The 26,149-nt window shown below is 34.6% G+C and overlaps 1 protein-coding gene across 1 annotated transcript in view; it reads left to right on the forward strand.

Moving 5' to 3' along the window:
- ANO3 (anoctamin 3) overlaps positions 1–26,149 on the forward strand; it is a 286,329-nt gene that overhangs the window by 158,137 nt on the left and 102,043 nt on the right. The window contains exons 6-9 of the mRNA XM_057507518.1: positions 1,940–2,040; positions 16,019–16,063; positions 20,871–21,002; positions 24,046–24,152. Coding sequence (XP_057363501.1) covers positions 1,940–2,040; positions 16,019–16,063; positions 20,871–21,002; positions 24,046–24,152 — 385 coding nt within the window. The remainder of the gene's footprint in view (positions 1–1,939; positions 2,041–16,018; positions 16,064–20,870; positions 21,003–24,045; positions 24,153–26,149) is intronic.

Here is a 26,149-nt window from a genome sequence, read left to right on the forward strand (position 1 = left end):
AAAGCCTGAAGATAATCAGCATCATGTTTCTCCTTTTCCTTGACCAATGATAGATTTCTAGCTGGGAATATAATGTATTTTTAAACAAACATTATTAATTGTTAAATGAATTAAAGCTCATTTTTCAAAAATTATACACATTATTTCCTCAAGCATAGCTAATATGTGTAACCTTAGTCTGAATTCAAAGACCTCTAGATATTTAACACATACTATGTCTTCTGTTATTGTCAGTTTTTATTTCCATCATTCTTAACCTTTAATTGAAAACAAATGTATTCAAAGTAGAAAAGTCCCTTGGAAATTTTACTGATGTGAAAGCCTCTTTTGCTGTTTTTCCCATGACAATTTTCAACATGCTAATAATTCAGTAAAGCTGTGAGGACAAAACAATCCATGGTCCAAAGTTTTGGAAATTCAATTTACATTTTCACTTGGATATTTTTAGCAAGTACATGTGTATTAAAATGTCTCGCAAGTCTTTTAGTGAGAAACCCAAACTTTCCTTGGCTGTGGAATATCCCCTCTTTTCTCATAATGCTCCGTGGAACAAACTGACAGATGCTGCTCTGTGAAAGTGCCTGCCTGGGGGCCATGGTGGCCAGGCTTCCTCCTACATCTGCGTATTAGTCCAGTGATTGCCCCATGGTTCACTACTAATACTTTAAAAAATACAAATTAGAAATATTTTTCTAGCAAATTTGTGAAATTAGCCATATCTGAAATATAGAGCTTTATGAAAATATGAATATAAAATTGTACAGTTTAATTTAAATATATATAATTTTTAATTAAATTGATCAATTTCTTCCCTACTTTGAGTTTTTAATATTGGTATGTTTCTTGAGATGTTCTGTCTAGTTGTAATTTAAATGAACAATGTTAGCCAAAAAGAGTTGAGCTCTGCTTTAACCTGGCATGTGTGCCTGAATGGAATCAAACAACATTCTTCCTTTACATATGTTCAGCTCATCTAATCTCTTGATAGATAAATTCTGTGGAATTCAGTACTAGAATGGCCACAAACTGCTTCCTTACTCTATGGGCCTCAGATATTGTAGGAACTTCAGAGATAACTGTCTAGATATTTTAAAAAGTAGAATATGAATATTAATCATATATAATGTCAAAGTTGTCAATTTTTAGTTACTTATTTTAGACCACTGGACCAAATCTAAGAATCCTGATGATTATCTCGTTCAAAAAAAAATCTGATTCTTTGTTAATGGAGTGAGCAAAATATTCAGCACAATGGAATCCAATTCTGGTAATTCTTAAGAATTAGACCAGGATACCTCGTTTCGTTAACAGCTCCTTAGATAATTCTGATGCACACTTGAACTCTGCCTAAAAACCTCTTGTTGTCATCAAGGATTCTTAAATTCTTAGGATCTTTTGATACAGGAAAAAGTGGACTAAAAGGTTAGAGTAAATGTGCAAATTTGACAGCTCTGTGAAGTCATGGACTTGTATATGTTTTGTACTCCATTTTTCCCCAGGATTTTCATAGAACCTAGCAAGTATTAATTAATTACTCAAGGAAATGTGCCAGAAGAATAAGTGAATGAATAATGAATGAATGGTGGCAATTGTCAGTGTTTTTTATCCCCTCTGAGCAGGAATGAGAGGATCAAGATAAAGTGCCCAGAAAGAATCATAGATTTCTAATTAACTCATGATTTTTCTGATTGGGGATCTTGATAACAATCAATAAAAGAAAATGCACTAACTCACATTGGTGATTATTTCTTGTGTACATGGCATTATTACATATTTGTTAAGGTTTTCTATATGAAGAGGTTTTATTCATATAAATTCCTTTTAAATCAGTGACAATGATTCTTGTATAAACAATATTATTTTTTCTCAGATCAAATTGTTACATGATATCATCAGCTCTGATTCTAAATAATGATGCCTCTCTTGCTATCCTTTGCAGCCTGCTGTTGCAAACCCTGATATTATGTTTATTAAAATTCACATTCCATGGGACACATTGTGCAAGTATGCAGAGAGGCTGAATATCAGGATGCCCTTCAGGTACTTTCAAATTTCATTTCATTCTATCACAAAGTATATTAAGATGAGTCTGTTTTTTATAAAACCTCAGAACAATAAATGTAACCCTTTCTACAGAGGAAATGTTTTTCTCCCAAAGCTTAGGTTATCTTGAATGCTTTTTTTTTTTTCTAATTTGCCTGCCTAATGTGGTAAATTATTTGGTTCCCTGGATACTTTAAATCATTTCTAGGTAGATTTGCCTAGGAGGGAAAAATGGTTGTTTTCAAATTTTAATTTACAACATAATTCCCCAAATCAATGTCATTTCTTATTTAATATGAGTAGATAGAAGTCTTACTGTTTTTGTGGAAGGCAGAGAGGGTAAACATGTAGCATCTTTATGTATTAAACTACAGTCATTTTCTCTGCAGAAGTTAGCAGTAATCATTCCTCAAGTGATATTCAGCCACATGATGTTTCACAAAACACGAATAACTGAGTAAGCTATGAAGAAAAAATAATGCATGGTCCAAAATTTTGGAAATTCAGTTTGCTTTTTCAATGTCTTAGCTCTACTCTCAGTATAAAAGGATAAATAATGAGAGGGCTGCTAAGTTCAAAGATTTTTCAATCTTTCCTATAGACAAGCAAAGATTAAATAGACACAGTTCCCCTGTATTGTGCACCTTATGCTAAATACGGAATGTATCACCTTCCTCCACCATTTCTCTAAGTAAAATTCAACAGTGTTCCTATTATGTAGAGATAAGAATATTTACACTTACTTGGACCTCAGTGTGCCTCATCAGCTAATAAGAAGGTTTAAAGAGTAACAGGATACCAAGTAAAGAGCCTCTAGATAATGAATATGAATGAACAGCAGAAGACAATTCAAAAATTGAGAGAAATCTCAGACATCCTCAAGTCTTGTGGCAAAACTCCTCAGTACTCAAAATAAAATATGAAATGCTGATCGCATCTTTCTAGTCATTGAAATACCTCAGACTTGAGAGATGTAACAACAAAACAGAAATTGATTAAACTTTGGCAATTACTGAGGAATCTTACTGATAAAGGTAGAATTAGATACCTAAGTTAACTCACCTTCATGTTTGGCTGAGAGTTTAAAAGTTCTCCATACAGATGATAGTTGGAAGATAAGCAAATAATACCTCAAAAATCATAGTAAAAATAACAATAAAAAGCAAAAGAAGATAAATAAAAAAGAAAATTCTAAGTATTTAGCAACTTGTGTAAATGATTAATAAGATACCTAAGAGAACTTAAGGTTTGTACTTTTTTATGAAACTTGGTCCCTGAAAGAAACATGTAAGGGCTTATGAGATGTTAGCTGTGTTTTGATTAGATAGTTTGAAATCTACAAAGGATTATTTTCAACTTTGGTTATTATACTAAACTAAACTTGACAGTATAGCTAGATAAGTGTGTACTTGCACTGCTGTACATTTCTTGACTTCTGAGGATTTTTTTTTGAAATATTTGCCTGAGATTTATTGCAGGCTGATAGAGGGAGAATATTTGCCATTTGTTCCAGTTGATTTTTTTCTAATTTGGTCAGTACATAATCATGCTCCACAAAATCATGGAGAATTAAAACAGATAAATTTTAACCTATGAAATAAACAAAGAATTCAAACCTAACTGAGGTATGGTAAATAATCATCTTTATTTATGGAGGAAGTCAAACTTAATAAAATATTCTGAAACTCAGTTTGAATATATTTTCTATGAGCCTTAAAGAATTTTGATACCCTCCACTTTTTATCTTAAGATAATTGAAAAAAATGTGTAAAAATTCCCAGAAGTAGTATTATTTCTAATTCTGGAAACTGGAAATATCTTTTATGTTCAGCAGTAGAAGATTTAAGTAAATTAGAATATACCCTTGCTATAGAATATGTCATTTATAAAATGAACGGCTATAAGGATTTCTTAGTGGTTTTTGAGAAATAGTAGTATTAAAATTTAAATTATATTTGTATATGATATATAATTATTCATACAATGTAATTTCAACAATGTAAAATGGGTAGAAATAAAATTGAAAGAAAATATCACTAAAAATGACTGCTTCTGATGTGTGGGATTGTGGGTACCTGTTATTTTTTCTTTACCTTTATCAAAATTATTTTTAACAAATTCTAATTTTACTGCATGATGTAAACAAAGGGTGCATAAGACACTCAAGACAATAACCTACCTTCTGACATCAGGATGACATTGCTAAAATTCCCAAATTCATCCTGATTTTAGGTGACATCATCCTGCCCCATTCCTATGATTTCACCATTGTTTTTTAAAGAGTTGTAATTGAATTCATGTAGAAACTAATTTCCTTATAGATCTGAAAGGAGGAAACCCTTGGAGTCTTTCACAAAATACACCATTTCAGGGGGTTTCAGTATTTGGGTTCAGTTCATATTGAGTGAACACTGGTTAAATTATCTCATCAAAAAAGGGGCATATCTTCCACCTACACCTCTGAACTTTATGTAAAACAGATGTCTGCCAGGAGTCTAGAATACTGGTTCCTTTTTTGGTATACAAGTTGAGATTTGACATAGTTTGATTTAGCTCCTGGCACAGACACTTATTACAGATGCAATTGGTTTTCTTAAATCATGAATATAATGTCAGTTTACATGTCTTCTTTACCCCAAATATTTGACACTCATAATTTCAAAGATTTTTTTTCCTTCTTTATCAACTAACTTTCAAAGTGTGTTCATCCTACTGCAGTCTATGGGGAAAAAGTTTTATGAAGACAATATCAACACAATCTATGGAACCATGTTTTTCATATAACTTTTTCTACCATCTCAGTCGGAGACTTCTAATTTTTAAAATATAAAGTGTATTTGGAGCACATTGGCCTCCTTTGATTGCCATTACTCTTTCCTTTTTATTAAACTTCAAGGACATCTTAGTGATAGAATAATCAGTATTTTCATAACCAGTTTTTTAAAAAGTGGACTAAATTTAATCTGTTTGTTTCTTTTACTTAGAAGGTCATTAAAAACAATCCTCTTTCCAGATTGTGAGTGTCTTTAGTAACTATCTTCTCATTTATTTTTAAACTACACCTGAAATTTGGGCTAGCAGTCAGCTCATAAAAAAAGATTTCTGTTCAAGCACAAAGTTTCCAACTGTCAGCTGCTTAAGAACATATATCTGTCTTAAACTAAAATACATACAAATAACAAAGAACTTAGGTAGAAAAACTACATATCTTCTTTTAGGACAAGATTTTTAAAGATTTATGCATATAAAATGTGCTCATGCTCGTGATTTCCACATGTTTATTCAGTGTTGAAACCTACAAAATTGCATTCCACAAAGAAAACCTTCAAATTTATTCAGAAAAAAATATTAGAGTTATAATTATAACCATGTCTACAAGTTTTCTGCTAACTTATTGTATGAACAGTTGATTGTATTAATTGTTCAAGATTGTATGAATCTTGGGCATTTTATCTTGATTTTGTGCTTGATGAATATACATGTAGAATTTTTTATACCTAAATTTTCTAGCTACTACTTTTCTTGATTATTCTTCCAAAGTAAATATGGTCTACATATTAGACTTTATGTTTCAAAACTAACCAAGAACATTTCAGAAAATTGGTCCACATTTTCTAGTTTTTATCCTATCAGGAAGGACTTAGATGTGTCTTCTACAGTCCAGAAAAATCAAGTCCTTCTTTCATTATTTTTATTTTGATTCAAAGACGACTCCTAATCTTTCCTTTACTGTTCTCACATGAAAGGATCAAACAAATTTTAAGATGATTCAGGCATCCTGTAACTTCTCAGGTTGGGCTTCTAGATGGTGTCAGCCTCCCGTCTTTTCTTACACTTCTCCTCCCACAAATATTTTAAACATAGCAAATTTGAGGGAATATTTTTAATACACTAAAAATAACCAAACAGTTGAGATATATTTAGATCACTTTTTTGTGCAAAGGATAATTCACTCAAAAATAAAATAACATTAAAACATACAGAGAGCCCAATATATAGAAGTGGATTCGATCTGCTTGAAAGCAGCAGGGGACCCAGGGTCCCACCCGTGTGACTGCCCTCATCACGTGGGCCCCCAGGCAGCTCCACATGTGATCACTGGCTGTGTGAAATGCTGGTTGGAAACAGTGATTGAGATATTTATTTACTTATGATTTTGAGTGGTTATTGTGGTAAGTAGTAGGTGGGTAGGTAGATAAATGCTGCCTTGATGCAAGGTATAATTATAGCATAATCTTTCAAATGAAAACTTAAGGGAAAAAAATAAGAAAACTTGGTATGTGAACAAAATGCAGGTAATAAATTGCAGAATGTTGTATTATAGGTAGGAAATGATTTGGTCCTGCAGGGTCATTTATGTATAAGAACTAATGAGAGTCACAGGTTATTGACTTCAGATGAAAGATACACTTATATGTTGTTGGGAGAAAAGAATTAAAAACAAAATCTCCCCAACCCAGAAAACTTCTCAAAGTAAAAGAGAAAGAAAAAACTTTTATTATTGACTAAGCAATAAACCAAATGTGATGTGTATCAAAGGCAATCCCCTACAAGATGGCAAAGACAGAAAGAAATCTCACCATTTGGTGTAACCAAGCAGATACCCCATAATAGACATGTTCTCAAGATAAACAGTAACTAATCCTCAAGTAAGAGTACTTGACAGCATTAATTGTCACACATAATTCACCCTAGATTTGCCTAGTAGTAATTGGGGTATTGGTTAATTGGGAAATTGAGTCTTATTTTTATTTGCTCTTACAAGATGAGTGGTCTAAAAAATATGTATGCTTATCTTCCAAAAAGTATGTATGCTTTCTCTCAAAGCACTTAAAAGAACTTAAATTCCCCCTCTGCTTTTGTAATATCCTTTACCATATCCATAAACAATAATTGTAAGTATAATCTTTATCTTCCCTTAATCTCATTCCTAGATTTATTATGATGCTGAAAATTATTTTGAAGCAATTTCTGTATTTATATGTTTTTAAACAAACCTTATTTAGCAACTTTATTAAACACCATGTGCTCTAAGGCATTGAAAGGAATAAACACAACTGTGAATTAAACAAGGGCTCATTCATGTATTAATCAGTCATCTGAGTGCTTACCATTTATTAAACAATGTACTGAGTTTACACCTGGCATATGAAGTCAAATGAAGTAAAACTACTGTCTTCTAGAAGCCCAGTCTTCTACAGAAGGTAGTCAAGGAACAATGATAAATGATTGGGCAAATTGTGCAGAAAATTTATGTAGAGGCAGTTAAGAGAGAAGATGGGTTTGTATTCCAGTGGGATTAAATGATGTATTCACACAAACCCATGTATGTTTGAAAAAATGAAGAAGGGATATATTTAAAGTGTGAATTTGATAAGACATAGCAAGCCTTGAAATTTCATATTTGAATTTAGTGTTGGGGTATGGCAAATACAAGTTAAAAATTATTTTCTGGTAATGTAACCAGTGTTTGCAATGAAATAGGTAGTTTAGAAGGTTTTCAAGTTTTTTAAGCAGTTAGGACTAAGTATTAGTTGTCCTCACTCTCAGCCCAGCTTTCTCGACACCACACTGTGAAGCAGTTTACTGATCCTCTGCAGTGGGTTTTGGTGGGTATGGATAGGGAGGCATTTTAGAAGGCCAGAATATGAGACTGTTGAGCTCCAAGATGATAATGTAGTAAGAATCTTTTAAGAGATAAAAAAAATCTGTCATCAGAATTTTTGGTTTCTTTAAAGTCAGACATGCTACACACCTACTTAAAACATGCAATATTTTCACACTGCTTTTCATCAAAAAGCTTTAGCATTAGTGTTAAGACCCCTCATCACCTCATTATCAGTGTCTGGTTCACCATCCACCCCACCTCATTTATCATTATCCTCAACTTGAAATTTATACTCTAGTTATTGATGGATTAGCTGCAGCTCCCTGAATCTTACCATGCTTGGTCATGTTCCCATAACTATTTCTAGACACCTGTCGAGAATGTCACATCCTAAGTACTTAATTCAGAGACTTAATTCCCACTCATCCTTCCAGATTTAACACAGATAATGCATCTTCTGGAAGGCTTACCTGTCTCATTTCTCCTGCCTCTACAAAACTAATTGAAATTCCTTCCTAGGCACTTCCATACAAGTTTTCCCACGTTTTCCTGAACTATCATGCCTTATTATAACCATTACGTGTCTCCTCAGCTGGAAAGGAAGCTCTTTGAGTATAGAGACCCTATTTTTTCCCTCTAAATTTTTAGTTGTTATACTTTAACATTCCTTGCAAAATATTAAGTATTCATTACATATGTGTTTAGGTGGATGGATGACTTTAAATAATAGCATATAAGCAAATGGCCTAATTAATATGCATTGTTTGCTGAAGACAGACTTCCAAAAAAACTGAATTAAAAATCAAATATTCAAGGGGGGTGGAACCAAGACGGCGGCGTGAGTAGAGCAGCGGAAATCTCCTCCCAAAACCACATGTATCTATGAAAATATAACAAAGACAACTCTTAATAGAAAAAAGACCAGAGGACACAGGACAACATCCAGACCACATCCTCGCAAAGGGGGAGAGGAGGGCCACAAACCAACAAGAAGGGAAGTTCTTCCAGCTGTCACTCGTCCCAGGTCTGCAAACTATTCCTATCACCATGAAAAGACAAAATTACAGGCAAACCAAGATAACAGAGACTCCAGAGAAGGAGACAGAACTAACCAGTCTTCCTGACAAAGAATTCAAAATAAAAATCATAAACATGCTGACAGAGATGCAGAGAAATATGCAAGAGATATGGGATGAAGTCCGGAGGGAGATCACAGATGCCATAAAGGAGATTACAGAAATGACACAAACTCTCTGGAAGGGTTTATAAGCAGAATGGATAAGATGCAAGAGGCCATTGATGGAATTGAAACCAGAGAACAGGAACGCATAGAAGCTGACATAGAGAGAGATAAAAGGATCTCCAGGAATGAAACAATATTAAGAGAACTGTGTGACCAATCCAAAAGGAATAATATCCGTATTATAGGGGTACCAGAAGAAGAGAGAGGAAAAGGGATGGAAAGTATCTTGGAAGAAATAATTGCTGAAAACTTCCCCAAACTGGGGGAGGAAATAATCAAACAGACCACGGAAATACACAGAACCCCCAACAGAAAGGATCCAAGAAGGACAACACCAAGACACATAATAATTAAAATGGCAAAGATCAAGGACAAGGAAAGAGTTTTAAAGGCAGCTAGAGAGAAAAAGGTCACCTGAAAAGGAAAACCCATCAGGCTAACATCAGACTTCTCAACAGAAACCCTACAGGCCAGAAGAGAATGGCATGACATATTTAATACAATGAAACAGAAGGGCCTTGAACCAAGGATACTGTATCCAGCACGACTATCATTTAAATATGATGGCGGGATTAAACAATTTCCAGACAAGCAAAAGCTGAGGGAATTTGCTTCCCACAAACCACCTCTACAGAACATCTTACAGGGACTGCTCTAGATGAGAGCACTCCTAGAAAGAGCACAGCACAAAACACCCAACATATGAAGAATCGAGGAGGAGGAATAAGAAGGGAAAGAAAAGAATCTCCAGACAGTGTATATAACAGCTCAATAAGCAAGCTAAGTTAGGCAGTAAGATTCTAAAGAGGCTAACCTTGAACCTTTGGTAACCATGAATTTAAAGCCTGCAATGGAAATAAGTACATATCTCTCAATAGTCACCCTAAATGTAAATGGCTTTAATGCACCATTCAAAAGAAACAGACTAATAGAATGGATAAAAAAGCAAGACCCATCTATATACTGCTTACAAGAAACTCACCTCAAACCCAAAGACATGTACAGACTAAAGGTCAAGGGATAAGGGATGGAAAAACATATTTCAAGCAAACAACAGTGAGAAGAAAGCAGGGGTTGCAGTACTAATATCAGACAAAATAGACTTCAAAACAAAGAAAGTAACAAGAGATAAAGAAGGACACTACATAATGATAAAGGGCTCAGTCCAACAAGAGGATATAACCATTCTAAATATATATGTACCCAACACAGGAGCACCAGCATATGTGAAACAAATACTAACAGAACTAAAGAGGGAAATAGACTGCAATGCATTCATTCTAGGAGACTTCAACACACCACTCACCCCAAAGGATAGATCCACCGGGCAGAAAATAAGTAAGGACACGGAAGCACTGAACAACACACTAGAGCAGATGGACCTAATAGACATCTATAGAACTCTACATCCAAAAGCAACAGGATATACATTCTTCTCAAGTGCACATGGAACATTCTCAGAATAGACCACATACTAGCCCACAAAAAGAGCCTCAGCAAAATCCAAAATATTGAAACTCCACCAACCAACTTTTCAGACCACAAAGGTATAAAACTAGAAATAAACTCTACAAAGAAAAAAAAAAAGCTCACAAACACATGGAGGCTTAACAACATGCTCCTAAATAATCAATGGATCAATGAACAAATTAAAATAGAGATCAAGGAATATATAGAAACAAATGACAACAACAATACAAAGCCCCTACTTCTGTGGGACGCAGTGAAAGCAGTCTTAAGAGGAAAGTATATAGCAATCCAGGCACACTTGAAGAAGCAAGAACAATCCCAAATGAATAGTCTAACATCACAATTATTGAAATTGGAAAAAGAAGAACAAATGAGGCCTAAAGTCAGCAGAAGGAAGGACATAATAAAGATCAGAGAAGAAATAAACAAAATTGAGAAGAATAAAACAATAGCAAAAATCAATGAAACCAAGAGCTGGTTCTTTGAGAAAATAAACAAAATAGATAAGCCTCTAGCCAAACTTATTAAGATAAAATGAATCAACACAAATCAACAGAATCACAAATGAGAACGGAAAAATCACGACAGACTCCACAGAAATACAAAGAATTATTAAAGACTACTATGAAAACCTATATGCCAACAAGCTGGAAAACCTAGAAGAAATGGACAACTTCCTAGAAAAATACAACCTTACAAGACTGACCAAGGAAGAAACACAAAAGTTAAACAAATCAATTACGAGCAAAGAAATTGAAACAGTAATCAAGAAACTACCCAAGAACAAAACACCCGGGCCGGACGGATTTACCTCGGAATTTTATCAGACACACAGAGAAAACATAATACCCATTCTCCTTAAAGTTTTCCATAAAATAGAAGAGTAGGGAATACTCCCAAACTCATTCTATGAAGCCAACATCACCGTAATACCAAAAGCAGGCAAAGACCCCACCAAAAAAGAAAATTACAGACCAATAACCCTGATGAATGTAGATGCAAAAATACTTAATAAAATATTAGCAAACCTAATACAAAAGTATATCAAAAGGATCATACACCATGACCAAGGGGGATTCATCCCAGGGATGCAAGGATGTTACAACTTTCAAAAATCAGTCAACATCATCCACCACATCAACAAAAAGAAAGACAAAAACCACATGATCATCTCCATAGATGCTGAAAATGCATTTGACAAAATTCAACATCCATTCATGATAAAAACTCTCAGCAAAATGGGAATAGAGGGCAAGTAACTCAACATAATAAAGGCCATATATCATAAAACCACAGCCAACATTATACTGAACAGCGAGAAGCTGAAAGCTTTTTCTCTGAGGTTGGGAACTAGACAGGGATGCCCACTCTCCCCACTGCTATTTAACATAGTACTGGAGGTCCTAGCCACGGCAATCAGACAAAACAAAGAAATACAAGGAATCCAGATTGGTAAAGAAGAAGTTAAACTGTCACTATTTGCAGATGACATGATATTGTACATAAAAAACCCTAAAGACTCCACCCCAAAACTACTAGAACTGATATTGGAGTACAGCAAAGTTGCAGGATACAAAACTAACACACAGAAATCTGTAGCTTTCCTATACACTAACAATGAACCAATAGAAAGAGAAATCAGGAAAACAATTCCATTCACAATTGCATCAAAGAGAATAAAATACCTAGGAATAAATCTAACCAAAGAAGTGAATGACTTAAACGCTGAAAACTACAAGTCACTCTTAAGAGAAATTAAAGGGGACACTAACAAATGGAAACTCATCCCATGCTCATGGCTAGGAAGAATTAATATCATCAAAATGGCCATCCTGCCCAAAGCAATATACAGATTTGATGCAATCCCTATCAAAATACCAGCAAAATTCTTCAATGAACTGGAACAAATAATTCAAAAATTCATATGGAAACACAAAAGATCCCAAATAGCCAAAGCAATCCTGAGAAAGAAGAATAAAGTAGGGGGAATCTCACTCCCCATCTTCAAGCTCTACTATAAAGCTATAGTAATCAAGACAATTTGGTACTGGCACAAGAACAGAGATACAGACCAGTGGAACAGAATAGAGACTCCAGACATTAACCCAAACATATATGGTCAATTAATATTTGATAAAGGAGCCATGGACATACAATGGTGAAATAACAGTCTCTTCAACAGATGGTGCTGGCAAAACTGGACAGCTACATGTAGGAGAATGAAACTGGACCATTGTCTAACCCCATATACAAAAGTAAACTCAAAATGGATCAAAGACCTGAATGTAAGTCATGAAACCATTAAACTCTTGGAAAAAAAACATAGGCAAAACCCTCTTAGACATAAACATGAGTGACCTCTTCTTGAACATATCTCCCCGGGCAAGGAAAACAACAGCAAAAATGAACAAGTGGGACTATATTAAGCTGAAAAGCTTCTGTACAGCAAAAGACACCATCAATAGAACAAAAAGGAACCCTACAGTATGGGAGAATATATTTGAAAATGACACATCTGATAAAGGCTTGACATCCAGAATATATAAAGAGCTCACATGCCTCAACAAACAAAAAACAAATAACCCAATTAAAAAATTGGCAGAGGAACTGAACAGACAGTTGTCCAAAAAAGAAATACAGATGGCCAACAGACACATGAAAAGATGCTCCACATCGCTAATTATCAGAGAAATGCAAATTAAAACTACAATGAGGTATCACCTCACACCAGTAAGGATGGCTGCCATTCAAAAGACAAACAACAACAAATGTTGGCGAGGCTGTGAAGAAAGGGGAACCCTCCTACACTGCTGGTGGGAATGTAAATTAGTTCAACTAGTGTGGAAAGCAGTATGGAGGTACATCAAAATGCTCAAAACAGACTTACCATTTTACCCAGGAATTGCACTCCTAGGAATTTACCGTAAGAATGCAGCAATCAAGTTTGAGAAAGACCAATGCACCCCTATGTTTATCGCAGCACTATTTACAATAGCCAAGAATTGGAAACAACCTAAATGTCCATCGGTAGATGAATGGATAAAGAAGATGTGGTACATATACACAATGGAATACTACTCAGCCATAAGAAAAGGGAAAATCCTACCATTTGCAGCAACATGGATGGAGCTGGAGGGTATTATGCTCAGTGAAACAAGCCAAGAGGAGAAAGAGAAATACCAAATGATTTCACTCATCTGTGGAGTATAAGAACAAAGGAAAAATTGAAGGAACAAAACAGCAGCAGAATCACAGAACTCAAGAATGGACTAACAGGTACCAAAGGGAAAGGGACTGGGGAGGAGGGGTGGGTAGGGAGGGTTAAGGGGGGGGGAAGAAGAAGGGGGTTATTAAGATTAGCATGCATGGGGGTGGTGGGAGAAAGGGGAGGGCTGTACAACACAAAGAAGACAAGTAGTGATTCTACAACATTTTGCTATGCTGATGGACAGTGATTGTAAAGGGTTTATAGGGGGGACCTGGTATAGGGGAGAGCCTAGTAAACATAATATTCAACATGTAAGTGTAAATTAAAGATACCAAAAAAAAAAAAAAAAGGCAATTCCTGTGTGGTGACCTCCAATGAGTTCTACACAAGGGTATAAAGGGCATATAAAAGTGTAGGCAAAGGGTCTGTTTGTGTTTATACAGAGGATCAAAGCGTAATTTGGCTACCCCAAAAATGAACTAAGATACGATATGAAAAAGAACTTCCAACATCTGCACTCTCTGGAAGACTCATGCCAGAAGATGATCATCAAACAACTGCAACAAAGATCCACGCACTGCTACAGCTGTAGATGCACTCATCCCACCAGTTCCTGGACTTGCCATGGGAATGAAGAAGGAGATATCTAAGCTGGCCTGTGCATACAGTAAAACAACAAATTTGACTGGATCTATACTGATGGAACTCAACCAAGAATTAGGAGAAGTGCAAGTTGTAGCACTCCAAAATCTTACAACTACAGACTATTTACTGTTAGAAGAACATATGGGATGTGAACATTCCCCATGAATGGGTTGTTTTAATTTGTCTGATTTCTGTCAGACTGTTCAAGTTCAGTTGGACAATATCCACCATATCATAGTTAAGTTTTCACAAATGCCTAAGGTGCCTAACTGGTTTTCTTGGTTTCACTGGAGATGGCTGGTAATTACAGGTATGCTTTGGTTATGTAACTATACTCCTATTATGTTAATGTGTGTGCACAATTTAATTAGTAGTTTAAAAACCTATACATGCTGAAGTTACTCCACAAGAAGATATGTCAAAGAAATAATCAATCTTCCCATGTTTTCTTCCACCTGCTACTTCTATAGCTTTTCTTCTTCCTTCCTAATTACAACCCTTAAAAAGAATTCGAGCCTCATATAAAATTTACTGAGTATTATAATTCCAAGTGGTAAAGTTACATCAAGACAAATGCTGGGCATAGAAGCCACAGGGCATAAATATGCAAAGAAGTAGAAAGCTAACCTTTTCAAACAATAAGGCTTCTCTCTCACTTACCAACTTTACATTTCCCTGAATGGCCCCATAAGATGACTGGTTGGCCAGAGATGGGTAAGATTCCTCAAGGGAGGAACAGCCTAAGACAGGCACAGTTGCAGGGGGGCCATCAGGTGAGAAATTGGGGATCAACAGAGGTGAGGCTTAGAACCTCACCCCCCCTGTTCTGAGAGAAATCTGCTGCATACTTGGATGTTTTATTGCCCTTGTCTAGCTTGGATTAACACATATCTACAGGCACACACCTGATCATCTACATTTGCTCTCTTACAACACTAAACTATGTTTTCTACCTTTATCTTGTATCTACCTACCACTTCAGCATTTTATTAAAAATAATAATAATAATAAAGAGAGAAATGTGGTATCCACATATAAATCAAGTATAAAAATCAAATGAGTATTCATATTTGAACTGACTGTTTATAGTTCATAATGCATGAGCAAAACAAGGTTTCTGTGATGACTGCGCTTGTACTGTTCACCATGTAACTTATTCACTATGTAAGAATTTGTTCTCCATGAAGAACTTGTTCGTTATGCTTCAAAAGATTGGAGACTGATGAAAATTAGGCTTGGGGTGGATTAATGATTGTGCATTGAGCATTGACTCCCCTATAAAGAATTTTATTGTTGTTAACCATTTGATCAATAAATATGAGAGATGCCCTCACCAAAAAAAAAAAAAAGTACACACTTCCAATTGTAAAATAAATAAGTAACCGGGATGTAATGTATAGCATAAGGAATATAGTGAAAATATTGTAACAACTTGGTATGGTGATAGCTGGTACCTAGAATTATCATGTATATAAATGTTGAATCACTGTGTTGTACACCTGAAACTAATGTAATACTGTGTGTCAACTACCCTTCAATAAAAAATAATTATCTAGAAAAAAAAATCAAATACTCAAAAGTAATCTCTTGATTCATGAAAGTGATTTTTTATTGGTAAAATTTAGATTTTGAAAGAAAAAAAATTAAATTCACAGATCTATCATATTGTACATATTGTCTTATTTCTTGTCTTTCTTAAGCATGTGGAGGTTGGAGTATTATGCTAATATGATTGAATATTTTCATTCAATGGTTTCACTTTGCTCATTACTTTCTTCAGCTGATTTCTATTATTTTTCAGGAAAAAATGCTATTACACTGACCGGAGGAGCAAATCAATGAGCAGGTTGGTAGGTGATGTGTAATTTTTTTATGACCAATTGGTCACTTCGAAAAAAAAAATGTAAAGAAGATATTTGAGTACCTATATCAGCAGTTGTAAATTTTAGGAGGAAAGCTTTTTTGATTTTTTCAAGAAATTTCCACAAGGACTTATGCTAAATTTAACAATGTTCAAAATCAGATAATCTCTTCTTTCTATTTACCACTGCTCTTCCTGCAATCTTCCCTTGATACAATGTTGTGGAAGGAGAATTTAGTTGCAAGTTAGCATCTTAGAAGGTTTTAATTTTAAAAATAGTTATAAAGCTAGGATCGAAAGGTAAATGATAACCAACTAGAGTATTCAAACAACAGACTCAGCAGAGACCTGGATCATTCAATTCAAATCTCTTATTTGACAGAGGTGCTAAGGAAGGACTAGCATCCAGAGTGATGAAGTGGTTTACCAACGTCAGACAGCACCTTCGAATCACAGACCTATTCTTATTCCATCAACTGAAGCATCTCCTCTTATCCTAGTATTGAAAATAAGCTTATTTTTAAGAGCTTTATCTCAAACCAACATATTGTAGCTATTGTGGTAACACAAGTTATGATGAATTAATCAAACCATAACCCTGAGACAGGAGAAACTCTCCCACCTGAATCACCTTATTCCTGTTCACTGGAGGAAATAAGCTTCATTTTAATAGAGGCTAAAAACAAAAGACCTCTTATACTGGTCTGTTTTTCTGCTCATTGCAAAAGAATCCGTTAACAAAAACAAAATGTGAATGTGATAAGGTATGCCCTATCAGAATGACAAAAAGGGAGAATACTCATATAATACTCATATAATCAGACCATTTTAGAAAAAGGATTCAATAAATCTAGCTCTCTACTAAGAAAATGGCTGAATATAATTTAGGACTATAGAATAGAAAAAATCTGAATTTTATAATAGAAGAATGGTGATCTCTTTTAACAAATATAAATATAGTAGGAATGGATGGCAAGAAAAATAAATCATGGGGGGGAACTTGGAATTAAATGAATATTAAAAGCATGAATACTCAAATGGTTCTTTAAAAAAAAAGAGAGAGATTATTAACTATGCTCCTCAACCATGTCAGATCTTTTCTGTTTGCCAGCTTAACATGCTTGGATTTCATCATTTCCCTTGGGCATATTTAGCTTCATCTGTGTAGCATATTTCCAGTTATTTTTGCATAATGCAGAGAAAGTATTAGAATATTATAATATATAAATTTACAACTGCAAGTTTTTCTTGTTTTTCTCTGCAGGTGCAAACTTAATGTTGGCTGTGTTCATAAAATTTCTTTGGGCTAGGTTCAATGTGCTCTATAGAATTAGTGAGGTTCTGCTACTGCATAATTAGTGAGTTTTCTGATAAACAGGCATCTTCCTTTCAGAGTCTTGCAGAAGCATAAAATTCATTGGGTGTGCTTATATTTTACTTGTGCTTTCCATTTCCTGAAGTGGGAAAGATGTTTTGTGCATGGGCATTTTGAACAATAACCATTAGGTGATAAATAATGTACAGGCAATTATCCAGCTTTCGAAAATTGTCATTTCTCTAGTCAGGTTGATAGGAATGGCTATAGTTCTATTATTATTTCTATTTACCGTCTGTTTACAAAGCACTTTCACATTCAGTTATCAGAGCATCTTCAAAATGACCCCTTAGGGAGGCAAAGCAAAGAGTAACTGGTTTTGCAGATCAGGGAAATAAGTGACTCCATTATCTCCACTTCCTACCACCCCACATCTCAAACTCCAGCCTTCACAGCTGGTTTGGTAGAGTTTATGCTCCAGCCAAGTTCTTTTGACTCTTTAATTCAGACTTCTTTTCAATTTCCATAGAATTCTCTGCTTTCTACTCATTTTAGCTAAGGAACTTAAAGCTCTGTTAGAAGTCATCTTCACATTACACCATGAAACCTTCAGTCTGCAAGATGGCCGACACTAATGGTAGAGTGTAGATAATACCTTAGATTATGTTGGTGGCATGGTGGTGGGAGTGGTAGAATAGTAGAATTAGTAGTAATACCCCTTTTCCTCATAAACATGTATTGAGTGCTTACTGTGTGCTGAGCACTGTAACATCAGGCATTACATTTTTAATTCTCAAAATATCTCTTCATTTAGAGATGAGAAAACTTAGAATCAAAGAAACTAAATAATAAGCTAGAATTTTGCATCCTGTGATTCAAATTCAGGCCTGACCCCTATCAGATAAAATTTCACTATCAGATGCAATTTACTCCTTTATAGGAACTGTATATGAAGAGCCTAAACTGATAATATTGTTTATTTTCTGTGAAAAAGAACAGTGATGATCTGAAGGTCAGTTTGGTTAATTTCTTTTTTTTAAATTCACATTCATTTCTGATATGTTTGCAATTTTGTCATAGATAATAGACCCTTGGGTGCAATAACTCATTGGCATTTTGTAAGTATAGTCAGAATGCCTCCTTTTATTTGATCCTCTTAGCCACCGAATGAAGGTAGGACAGATGGAATTACTTCCTTTCTTGAGAGATGAGGAACCTGATGCTGGAAAGTTGGAAATGTTTGGCTCAATTTCATTGCTTGGCAAATTCAGTACTAGAACACTGTTAGGGATGAAAGATTTTTTTCTCTGCCCTTCAAGGTTCTTCTGACTGGTCTGAGAATCAAATTAACATGAGACAGAGTAATAGGAAAGAATAACAAAGTTTTATTACATACACCCAGAGGACCAATAATGAAATTGAGACCCGAAGAAATGACCAAGGCAGGCAGTTTTTATACATTTTAGACAATGAGAAAATAGGTATATGAGGAACTGACAGGACAAAGGCAACAGGTTTGGGAGCTTCAATTAGTAAGGAACTCTAAACAGCACTGAGGCTGGGGTTGTAAATTTATATATATATATATATATATATATATATACAGCCTTCTTGGCTCTGATACCCTCTCTGGTGACAAGGATGTGTCTGTCTGCTGGTACAGGAGGGTACCCTTCATGTGGGAGCTTTATGTCCTGGTTTCAGAGCAGAGTCAGAGTATTCTTCCTGTACTGGTGGTCCCGATAGTCACTTTAATTCAAAGCCATCAATTTGCCAAAGTGACACATTTTGAGGTGACCTGGCCTTGGTCTTTACAACACTCATCCTCCAACTCCTACCACATTTTCTCACTATGTAAAGTTTGAAAATATGGAGTAATTTCCATAAACCCTATTCAGTGTTTTCTACAAGCCTGTGACCTAGTTGCTGCAATATGGTGATATTTTGTGATTTCAGAGGATTTCTTTATGAAAAGAAGCAAAATGAGCACCTCAGATACTGCTCATTTATTACGTTAGGTTAGAAAGAAATGCTCTGGTCCCTCCAAAACCAAAATGACTTGGTATCTAAATGACAGCTTTACTTGGCAAAGGAAAGGTCTGTACTAAACTTCACATCAGGACTTGATTCTTATTTCAGATTATGCATAGCAATTTTACCATAATATGCTTGAAAAAAATATTCCTAAGATACAATATTAGCTTCCTGCACATTGCTTTGCTAATTTTTTAAATAAGTTTAAGCAGAGTTGACCAAATATTAAGATTCATTGTACTTGTCTAAGAAAATATTTTATCCTACTACTTTGACTTACTATTGAGAAGAGGCCAAAAATCGCCAAAGATCTAACCTCATAGTGCGTGAATGAATATTGCACGTTTTTTTAGTAAGCCCAGCTGTTATTATAGTAACTCAGAATTTGGATTTTCAGAATCAGCCTCCAGAGTTGATATATCTTACTTGCTTTTTCAAAAATTTGTAAAACATAAGATTTCAGTCAGTATATATACCACGATAAAACTGTTAGACTGTAATCTAAAGCTGAGGTCAAAGTATCCTGATGTCAGATTTCTTGAAATAGTGTCTTGATATTATATATCTGATGCCCATGATAAATCCATTACTCAAATTACATACAGTGGATAACAGCAGGAGCTGTCCTAGGAGTTAGTTAGAAATGTAGAATCTTTGGCCCCACCCCAGGTCTTCTGAATTAATATTTGCATTTTGACAAGATCTTCAGGTGATTCATATGCCATTAAAGTTTTAAAAGTACTACAAAGGCTCTTTACCTCAACTTCCCTTATTGTTAATGATCAAGTTTAAAGTAAAACAACTCACAACTCTCCAGCAAGATATTATTATTTATATTTTATGAGTGAGGAAACTGAGGCAACCTGTTAAATAACTTATACAAGTGCACACAGCTACATTGTGCCTTTATACCCAGTTTTGCTTGACTCCAAACCCCTTGCTGTTTCCATTACATCGCTGGCTCCCAACACTATAAAATGAGTGTCATAGTCATTTATTTCTTTTTAGTCTCCAATCTTGCAGAGACATATAATTAGATTTTTTAAAGATTCAGGGAGTGATCTATAGCTACATATAATAGATACAGATAAATGCATACATCGTACATATGTACACACACAAATTTAATAAACATGTCATGCTACTTTTATTGTTTATGCTCTTTCCTACCACCATATTTATGTATGATGATTCTTTAATATTTTCCTTGAGAATTTTTTTCATGAGGATAACCTAGTTGCCCTGAATGAGTTTAAACAAATGCAGGATTTGGTTGTTTTGGAATTTACTTCTTTTGTGTGGGCACAGGAGGAATGCTGTGTGGGTACGAGCTGGGTATGAGTGTGGGTGTGTGTATCTTTTTGAAACTCTTTTGAAACAGTAATTCTAGGCATGGCTCTAGAATGCAACTTAGTCTAATTCTAAAGTGTGACTTTGTTCCAGTGTGCAAAATTATTTTAGAAGAATTAAAAAATGGATGGCCCAAAACCCAATGGTTCTTGACAAGTCAGCTTTTCCAGACCTGGAGAAGTCAGACTGCTATACTGGCCCCTTCAGTCGTGCACGGATTCACCAGTAAGTTCCCATCTCTTTTCTCATACTAACTGCCTTGTTACCTTTCATTATCTGGAAGTTGTTGATAGAAGAAAAATACCTGGTCCAGTTTCATTGTTTGCCAAAGTCATTGAATTAAACTACACACTTAAGAACAACACTCAACAAACATTATTAATTCTTTATCAACAATGATTTAGAGACATTCAAGTAATGAATAATTAATTGTAAACTCATAGGCTGAGAGTCTAAGCTCACAATTCTTTCAAAATAATTACAATGGTAGTAAGTCACCCAGTTAAAGTAACAATAATGATAGTGATGATCATAATAGAATTTCTATTAAATAACATGTTTGAATAATGGGTTGTTCCAGTTAATAAATTATCATATTTATAATTATATTTAATTAATATATACATATTTGATCCATCTTAATCTTAATTAAACTCAGGAGAATTAAGACTTTTTAGGGATTTGTTGCTTGATTATCATCTATTTATTTACATAACAACATGTCTCTATTCCTTTATTCATTGAACTAGTACTAAGTTTCTACATGATACAGACTAAGGCCATAGAACAGTCCCTGCCTTTATGGTACTTCCAGCCTAGTGGGGCAGACAAAAATGTAAATTAATAATCAAATAAAATGGGATAAGCATAAAGATAGAGAAATGCACAGTACACTGTACAGCTGTAGGGCCTCTGCTGTACACTATTCTGGATTGACCTATACTTTAGGATGTGAGAAGTTGAGAGGCAGGCTTGAGCAGAATTCCAGACCACCAAACGTGACAGAGACAGTAATCAATGGGAAAGCCTCTCCTTCCAAATATTTGATTTATTTCATGCTTTGTCTTAAAGGTGGATCTGGAAACAATCTTTCTAATTCTAGCTGTGGGAAGTGGAGGAACGAGTGGAAATCCAGGTGACTTCCAGCTTTAGAGAGAGGTTACAGTACCACGGAAGCTCCGTTAGCTTTTCGCTTTACTTTTTCAGGTTCTGTGATGCATCAGATAAAAACATTCTGCCCTTTATTTCTGAACCAAAGAAAATGGAGTGATCTTTAGAAAACTTCAATCAGATCATGCAATCGTCTTGCTTAAAAGCCCAAATGGCTTACAATTTGCACTTACAATAAAATTCAAATTTCTTATCATCTGCCATGTGGCCATATATGCTATGGCCCCTTCCCAACATCATCTCATCTTCTGCAATTTTCCCTACCATTTACTTACTCCAGGGACACAGGTTTTGATTTGATTCATCAAAACTTAATCGTAATTCCATCTCAGAGTCTTTGTTTTTTAACTGTTCTGTTTGCCTAACATACTCTTCCCACAGATTTTCTCATGACACAATCCTTCTTATCATTGAGCTCCACCTCAAATGTCACCAACTTAAAGAGACCTTACCTGAAAATGTTATCTGTAGTCTCCTTGTCCCAGTTATTCTCTACATCATTACGCTGTTTCATTTTTCTTCATTGCAGTTACCTGAAATTGGTTAATTTTTCCTTATTTACTATTTTTTTCTCCCTCCACAATGTAACTTCATGAAAAAAGTAACTTCCCTACTGAAGAAATATTTGTTCAGGCAAGTCTGAATCAATCTGATAGTGAGAAATTGCACAGACATTCCTTCTGATACTTACAGTTAACAGGACATGAGCTGTGAACTTGGTCATCCAAGTACAAAACTAAACAGTACAATATTGAAATGCTGGAGGAACTCAGTGTCTAACAATAGACAGGTATACAGATGACCATAAAACAAGGCTGAGTAAAATCAGTGTGATAGGAAAGACCCAAGTAAAAGGCACATTTTTGTAAGAGAGAGAGAAGCTACAACCAGAGGAGAAGATCCTAGAATCTGTTTGAGGGAGATAGTAAAACGAGGAGGGAGGTGAGGGGGAGTTGGGGAACAGATACCACAGACAGATCACAATCCTGAGGGAAAGTAGCATGAGATTTCAAGGTGATAAATTCTTCAATTTGACAGATTATCAGAAGCAAGAAGCAGAGCTATAAGAAATAAGACCCAGGGAGATGCTGAAATGCAAGTCTAGAGAGCCTGAGAGGAAAATAAAAAGTTTAATTATTCATACGATGGAGAGCTGCTTACCAATTAAAAGTCGGAGTGTGCTGAGGATCAGGGCTATGCTTGAAGAGTCATGTGGAAATTGGGCAGCCAGTTAGGAGGACATTCTTCTCATAATCTAGGCAAGAGGCAGTGAGACCCAAAATAGGATGCAGAGCACAAAGCCAGAGAGAGGCAGTTCAGTTAGAAAAGTTACTTAGTTTGGCAACTGTTTGAATATGCATGGTGAAGGAAAAACAAGAATCATAGGAGACCTAATACTTTATTACTATGTGCCTGAAAAATTGGTGGATTTTCACTCACAGAGGTAAAGCAACTGGTAAAAGGAACTATCAGAAGTTGAGTAAGGCCCAGGACACATCCAGTTTTCTGAGGCTCCAACATATCATAAAGTAAATGCTGAAACAGATTCTTCCATTCCTCTGGGCATTACTGTTAAGCTGTTGACACCATTGGCTCTTACCTGGTTCCTCTTTGTAACTCTTCCTACACGGGGATAATACAGGGCATGAAGGGGAAGGAGGACTATTGCTCATTTCTGTGGTTCTGAGCACAAGATGAGCTGGCTTGGAAAGTATGGTATGGTGAAGTGGTATCAATGTTTAATGTGTTCTATTTGGAACCACATTGCTTAAGGTAGTACAAAATTTATGAGAGCCAACAGACAATCTATTCTCTCCTCGTTCCGTGCTAAACAAGAAATATAGGACATCTAGGCTTCCTTATAAACTAAAAGACATTTAAATGAATATTTGATAATGCCCTGTATTACTTGTAAGTATATTTTTTCTCTGCTAGTTGAATTTTTTTGCAAAGAGGATGGTTTCTCTTCTGATTCACTATACTTCCCATGCATTAGTTTTAATGGAGAAACAGATGGATGATGACCCAGGAACTTGGAGCTGTTGCTGGATTCTGCGCTCTGCTTTGAATTTTAAAACCAATCCTCTTATCTTAACAGCTTCATAATAAACAATAAAGACACCTTCTTCAGCAATGCTACCCGAAGCAGGATAGTCTATCACATGCTGCAGCATACTAAATATGAAAATGGGATATCAAAAGTGGGTAAGAACACTATTTGAAAACATAAAGTAGAATTTGCTGTTAGTAATTATACCCAGAAATATTTTTTAACAAGTGAAGCTTTTTGCCTTCATGCATTAAATATGTGGATATAATGCATTGAACACAAACTCTAAACATTACGGTTTTCAGCCTTCCAAAAAAATAAATAAGAAAATAAAATAAAACCTTTTTCTAAGGTATTTGGCAGTATGTAGCAATATGTGAAATGTGCAAAAACTTTGGAACAAAAGTTTCATTTCTTGAAATTTATCCCAAAGAAATAATCAGACTTTTGAATAACAATATTGGTAGAAATGTGTTCATTATGTGTTTGTTGTAAAATAAATGAATAGAATAGAATAGAATAGAATAGAATAGAATAGAATAGAATAGAATAGAATAGAACTGGAAATACTTTAACTGTCCATCATTAGGAACTGACAAATAAGTTAGGCTACATCCACATAATTAATCTATTAAAAATTACATGATATTTGCTCATTCTTAACTCAGACTTATCAAACACCTATTATATGCTATATTATAGAAAGTATATGATACAAACCTTTTACTCATGGAGATCAAAATTGGTGATTAGTTCTTCATTTACTTACTTTAAAAGATACACATAATGCATTAATAAGTGAAATAAAACTAAAAAACTATAAGTGCAATGTAATCCCATTTCCTGAGCATATATGCATACAAAGAAAAAAAAATCCAGAATATGTATGAAAACTTTTTAGAGATTACCTCTGGAAGGTGAAATAACAACTAATTTTAATTTTTAAATTTGTGGTGTTTGAATATTCAGCAGTACACTACTATGTTTGATGCAAAAGAAAATTCAGAAAGTCTCACCTAGGAAACTTAAATACAATTGCAAAGTTTACATTGAGCAGAGCAGAAAACAACAGGAAAAGAGTTGTCCTTTTCACTGCTGTGTAAAAAATACAAGATAGCTAGAGAGATCAAATGTTAGTCTTGTCTTAAAGTTCTTGAAAATAAGAAGTTGAAAGCCAGTGGAAACTTATACTGATCTCTATTGATTTGCATTAAATGGAGTGCCACAGAAGTAAAATAAACTGTTTCAATCAACCATTTTTTAAAGAATGTTAGACTTTAGTTCTCCTCTGATTAGTAATTCATTTATTACTGAGCAGTCAAAATAGACATTAAGTCCTTACAGAAAAAGTGATGTATGTCTAATCAGAACTTTTCTAAGCAATAAATAAAATAGAGAAATCCAAAATATAAACTAAAAATGTATCTAATTATAGCACTATATGCTGCTGTAGTCTTTAAAAATAAAAATGTGACATTTTAATTGATTATAAAGATACTATGCACTTTGTGGAGCATACAATAAATGCACAAGAATAGAAAAATAAAATTTAAAAATATCTAAATTCCATTGCCACTGTTTCAAATGAATATTGAATATATATATATATATGTATTCATATATCTATATACTGTATATATATTGAATGTGTGTATATATACATTTATATATACATCTCTTAATTAGAACATACAGTGTTTATAATTTGCTAACTGTTTAAAAAATTATATGAGTACTTTCTCAAGCTTTTTGAAATGTCAGAAAATATTATTATTGTAAATAGCTGCATTATACTCTTTTATAAGCATTCATCAAATCAAAATGATTTACTAAGCACCTAATGTAATTGATTGCCCCATAACAAATGATTCCCCAAGTTTGGATGTACAATTACTTCTAATTCTTTACTGAAGTAAATAATATTGAAACAAAAAATGCTCTCCAGAAAAGTGTTCTTAATATTTAGTCTTACCAGTACTATATGAGAGTGTCCATTTCACTACACTCTCACTGAGGTGGAGATTTTAAGAAGTATCATGTATTTCTATTTGTGTCTCTCTGGCTGAGTATTAAATAATTAAGGATTTTCAATACCACTATCCTTCTGAGACATATTGGAAGTGGGGAATTCTTCTGATTCCATTGTTTTTTG

This window comes from Manis pentadactyla, chromosome 9, assembly GCF_030020395.1.
Source record: "Manis pentadactyla isolate mManPen7 chromosome 9, mManPen7.hap1, whole genome shotgun sequence".
Classification (NCBI taxonomy): domain Eukaryota; kingdom Metazoa; phylum Chordata; class Mammalia; order Pholidota; family Manidae; genus Manis; species Manis pentadactyla.